Below are 5,486 nucleotides of genomic sequence, written 5' to 3'. Positions count from 1 at the left end.
AAAGACTTGAGTGTTGGAAAAGAACTGTTACATATTCTGACTATTTGACTTATGTACACATAATTTTCCGTTTCAATTCAATTTCACCACAAACACACACATAAAACAAAAACAAACAAAAAATCTCTGCCATTGCTGATCTCAAGCCTGGATAAGAAAAGAGGAGGGGTGAGTGAAAGTGACGTCGTGGTGACAGAACAAAGGGTCCAGGGTCACAATAACAACAGGATTCATTCTAAAGGACATGGATGGGCACATAAAATTTAGAAAAAATGGGTGAAAGATTATAAAAGACACATTACATCTATAATTGAAAGTTTGACCTGTAGTCAAAGGAGTGCTAAAAAAGTCATCACAAAAAAAACAATAGGGTTCATCCACTTGTGGTCATTAATGTTGTCAGTAATTCTGAAAAGACTTATATTCAAACTTTTAAAGATACATTTATCCCAAATTAAAAGTTTGTCCTGATGCTACTGCTCGAGTTTCATTATCTAGGAGCTACTTATGTGCTCAAGAAATAAACAAAGTGCTTGACACAAACACTTGGTCAGTAATTGTGTGTTGAAGGTAAATGTGTATCTGAGGAGAATGCTAATATCTTAGCATGTTAGTATTAGCATGTAGCTTAAAGCAAAGCCTGAGTGACCCATGACAGAGACAGAAGAAGAGCAGCTGTACCTCCCAGATTTGATTTCTTCTTCTAGTCTTTGATGAGGATTTTGAAACTACCAAATTATTAACTTAGAATAACATTGGATTTAAAATTTAACCATGGATATGTGGATGGAATTTAAAAATGTGGTGTGATTATCGAATATGAATCAGTGAAGTAAATTAAAAAAAGTTAACATATCCACAGAAACCAAACACAGTTTAAAATGAATGAATTTATGATTAAAAAACAGTAACAAAAAATTTGAAGAGTTAATAACACACAGAGATATTAAATCTACATGTAAATCTTTATTAACAGAAAAAATACAGCTAAGGTACACACAATGAGTTTCTCATGATTTAGCTTCTCAGCCACTGACAAAACTGACAAAATAAATAATTTAAACCAAAGTAACGAGACTCACTCATGAAATAACAGGATCAGACTTATCCAGTAGTTATGGTTCAAATACACTGACCTTTGTTCTCTGTCCTACATTCAAACATTTGGAGTTTTCAAGCTTTTCTAATCCTGTGTGTGTGCAGCAGGAAAACACAATCAGAGCACAAACACACAAACAAGGCCAAACATTCAAAACAAGCAGCTACACTTTTTGAACACTGTACATGGATACTGAGGGCAAACAAACCACACAGCTCACAAACATAAAGAGAAACTGAAATCACACATCAGATCTTGATTAGCTTGTTAAACCGTAACTTACTGAAACTGTCACGGTTCTGGGTCCGTTGGACCCAGTATTTTGAGTCGTTATGTTTTGGTTTATTTTTGGATGATGGATTATTCTTTGTTTCTCTGGTGCTTTGTCGGGAATCTGTGTTTCTTATATTTTGGTTTAATTTTGTATTATGGATTGTTTTCTTATTCTCTTGTAGTGATGATGATGATGATTATTTAGAGTTCCATGTGTTATATTCTGCCTCTCAGTCTGCGTCCTTGTTTAGTGGTTTATGGTTTCCTGTTTTGTTTTGAAGGAGTGTGCCTCATGTTAGTGTGTGCAGCTTTGCTCCCCCTGTCTCGTCAGCCCTGATCTCTCCCAGCTGTGTCTGCCTTCTGTTGCCCATTCCCTCATTACTACCCCGTGTATTTAAGCCCTGTGTTTTCCCGTACCCGGTGTCGCGTCGTACCATCAGCCCATGCCTGTGTGTTCCAGTCCGTGTTTCATGTTTGGTTTCTGTTTTTTTTTTTTTTTGGTGCCAGCAATAAAGCTGTGGTTTTCAGTTACATTTCCGTCTCAGAGTCCTGCACTTGGATCCACATCTCCACCCGCCCGCACACAGAGCCGTGACAGAAACCACTGAATGAAGCTAAAGTGCACATCATGTTGTTACAGGGATGTAGCTGTATTCATTTAGTGGAGAAATCATTGAACCATTTTCTCATCATTGAATAATGTCTCTGATTGGACTGGGCGGCACTCACAGGGATCATTTTGTGTAGAAGAAAAGTCACATGACACATGAAACGCTCCTTTTCATCTGAGCGTGCTCAGAGCCTGAAGCAGAGAGCCAGGGTAACAGAGAAGGTTAATGGTTAATAGGTTAATGCATTTTTCTTCTTTGGCTTTTGACCTCAGTAAGACATAGTTTCTCTTTTAATTGAATTATTTATTAACTAATGAATGAATTATTGTTATTATTATTATTTGGCTTTTGTTCATATATTATGTGGCAGTATTATTTAGTTCTAATATAAAGCTATTTGTTCCAGCTGTGGTTGCTTTTAAAGTGCTTTATAAATAAAGATGATGATGATGTTGATACCTGCTGTCTCTGACTGCAGTTTCAGGTTTAGTTGAGCCAGCAAACACAAAGAAAGTCTGACTGTGTTGAAGCTGATTTGTAGTCACAGCCCTCTGGATCTTCCAGTGAACTACAGAGCTGAAATGTAAAGACTGTTTTTAAAGATGAAACTCTTCCACTGAGATGAGCTGTCAGCAAAAACAGAAGCAGCCATTAAAGATTAAACTGATATGAACCTACAGTACTGTGGGCCTGCTGTCTGTGCTCAGTTCATCTGTTTCTGCAGGATTTTAAACACTGACAACACCCAGAACTCTGAACAGCAGCAGCAGACTCAACGCTGGAAAAACCTCTGAGACATTTTAACCTGCTGCAGTTCAACAGGAGGCTGGTTTGTTTCCTCAGTCTGCTGTTGTTGTCTACATCTGTAGATACAAAAGCACCAACAAGAAGCACAAAAACTGAGAGACTTGCTATCAGTCCATGCCTCCCTCTGCTGACCCCATCTTGCTTCTTCCCTCCATCCTCTGTGTGTCCTCCTGTCTGACCTGCAGGTGAGAAACAGGTGTGAGGTGTCAGCTGTCAGGTAGGTGATGAGTGAAGAACAGAACAGAATCCATTTCCTCTTCAAACTGCTGTCAGACATTATCTACTGCACTCTGATCACATCACTCAGACCAGCTGCTTTCTACAAAGTCTCATCAACAACATCTTTAGAAACAAACATCAACAACCAGGAAGCAGCTTCACCTCTGATCACACACACACTCAACTCTACTCACTCACCTGGAGGATCAACATGAAGGTGGATGCTGATGACATTCAAATAGTTTGTTCCTATCTGGACGACACCACACTCGTATGTTCCAGTGTCATTAATCGTCACATCCTTCAGAATCAAAGACACGTCTCCATCCTTCATCTGTCTGTCCTGCAGATCCACCCGGTTCTTAAAAGATGGATGCTGGTACTCTGGATCAAATCGACCATCCTTGTACAAAAGCACATATTGTTTATCTCCCAGGTCAGTTCTGCTCCACTCTAAACTGATGATGTTGTTGTTTGGAGCTCGACATGTCAGAGTGACGTCCTGTCCAGACTCAGCTGTGATGATTTTCTGGTCTGAAAGAGGAAACAACACAGAGCAGAGAGGTTAAAGGTCAAAGTACAACTGTTTACTTCTACAGCAGCCAATCAGAAACACACAATAAAAGATTGTCTTCTGTTATTAGATGATGATCTTTGATTGTGTCTCTTCTTGTGTCAGCTGCTCCCTTCAGGCGTCACCACAGCGAGTCTTCTCCTCCTCCTCACCTGATCCCGAGCATCTTCATCAGGGCTGATTTGTGACAGAAGGACAGCAGCAAGAGTGAAAGGGAAGGTTTAAAGATGGCAGTGAGCTGCTGTGATGTTTGCTTTGGAGACTCTGACACAAAGACAGGAGGCCGAGCTGAACATGTTCAGATTTTCATTGAGAGCAGAATGGACGAGATTATGAACGAGTTGATCAGAGGGAAGCTCAGGCTGAGAGGTTTGGAGACAAAGTTCATGAGAAAGACTGAGATGGATGAAAAACATCATCTGAAACCATTTTGTGAACAAATAAAAACAAATCTTTAGTTTTAGAATCTGTTAGTTTGATCAAATGTTGTTGATGGACGAGTTCATTGAGACTCTGGACGTCTGTCAGACTGAGTCTCTGCTTTTATTGTAACAGCTGTACTGATGCTCCTAAATCTGGCCTCTGACACAAACCTCCAAACAGTAAGAATGAAAAAAGAATAAAACCATTAAAAACTCTTCAAGCAATAAATAATCAAACCTGAAAAAGAAGAAAATCATCTGGAAACTAAACTGAACTAAACACAAAAAGTCCAAATGGAATAAAAACTAATGAGAAAATACAAAACTACAATAACTCTGTTGCACAAACAACAACATGTGCTGATAATAAGTGAACATAATGTGTGAGAGAAAGCAGCCTCTCATTATAAGACACTGTGAGTCTCTGCATGCTGCCTTTATGGAGCTACAGCTGTTTGTATACACTGAACAAAAAGCTTTGTAGCTGTATACTGACTCCTGACACTACAACACATCACACTGATACACACATTACACTTCTTTGTGTCTGTGCTGCAAACTGCACCAACACACGCAGACTCCACCCAGCTTTGTGTCGATCGCAACACTGAATGAATCAGAAACTAATTCTTAGAGAAATATTATCAGCATGTAAACCAGACTGAGACTCTTTATCTCAGAAATAAACTCAGTTTAGTTTCTAACAGTTAAATCTGACCTGCAGAGACGAACAGGACAAACATCAGCGTGGAGCAGAGTGACACAGTTACAGCAGACATGTCCGTGTTCTCTGTTTCTGCTGATCTGACTCTTAGTTTGTCCTAAATGTCTGAGTCTGTTGGTGTTTTCACTCAATAACTGAACCTGAGTTTAAACCTGAACACATCAGATTAAATTTAAGGTTTAAATAAAGTTAAAGCTGCAGTTCAAACTCTTCCGTGTCTTTGAGGACGTCGCGTTAGAGTGACGTTTGGTAGGTTGGACTGAGGATGAACGGAAATAAGTGCGTCATAACAAACGAGGCGAAGTGGAAAAGTTTTAGTGTTCAGTTGTTGAACGATCTCCACAGAACAAAATCAGAACCTCTCACGTGTCGTCATGTATGAACAGTTTGTGTTTCAGTCGCTGAAGCAGGAGTACGTTTTGTTTCTGACGGCAGTTTGATATTAGTTTGTTCTAAATGTCTGAGTCTGTTTGTATTTTCACTCAATAACTGAACGTGAGTTTAAGATCTGAGTGCATGAGATAAATTTGAAGGTTTCAAGATGCAAAATATCAGCCTGCAAAAACAAAATCCAACTTAGTGTGACGATTGGTGCATCACACGTTGGTATGATCTTAAGTGCGTCACAGAGAAAGAAGTAGGATAGATGGAGATCTGAGTGTTTATGACTGCTTTATAGGACACGTTTGGTTCTTAAATGATGTCCAGAGAACACAAACATCGTCTGTCTCGTCCATCAGTCATCAGCTACGTGCTA

The 5,486-nt window shown here is 39.3% G+C and overlaps 1 protein-coding gene across 1 annotated transcript; it reads right to left on the bottom strand.

Annotated features, from left to right (window-relative positions):
* Positions 1–1,659: 1,659 nt before the first annotated feature.
* Positions 1,660–5,186, bottom strand: LOC120437690 (selection and upkeep of intraepithelial T-cells protein 8-like). Its single transcript, XM_039608209.1, has 3 exons — positions 4,724–5,186; positions 3,208–3,543; positions 1,660–2,969 (listed from the first exon to the last, which is right to left on the bottom strand). Exons 1-3 carry the CDS (start codon positions 4,782–4,784, stop codon positions 2,692–2,694), a joined length of 675 nt encoding a protein of 224 aa, XP_039464143.1. The 5' UTR covers positions 4,785–5,186; the 3' UTR covers positions 1,660–2,691.
* Positions 5,187–5,486: the final 300 nt, after the last annotated feature.

The sequence above is a fragment of the Oreochromis aureus genome, linkage group 3, assembly GCF_013358895.1.
Source record: "Oreochromis aureus strain Israel breed Guangdong linkage group 3, ZZ_aureus, whole genome shotgun sequence".
In the NCBI taxonomy this organism is placed as follows: Eukaryota; Metazoa; Chordata; class Actinopteri; order Cichliformes; family Cichlidae; genus Oreochromis; species Oreochromis aureus.
The sequence above is the reverse complement of the archived record's forward strand: the minus strand, read 5'-3'. Positions and strand labels throughout refer to the sequence as shown.

Coding starts and splice junctions, on each gene's coding strand:
- LOC120437690 (XM_039608209.1), bottom strand. CDS start 4,784: ATGTCTGCTGTAACTGTGTCACTCTGCTCCACGCTGATGTTTGTCCTG. Junction 3,544..4,723: donor TGTCCTGTTCGTCTCTGCAG/GTCAGATTTAAC, acceptor TTCCTCTTTCAG/ACCAGAAAATCATCACAGCT. Junction 2,970..3,207: donor CCTTCATGTTGATCCTCCAG/GTGAGTGAGTAG, acceptor TCTCACCTGCAG/GTCAGACAGGAGGACACACA.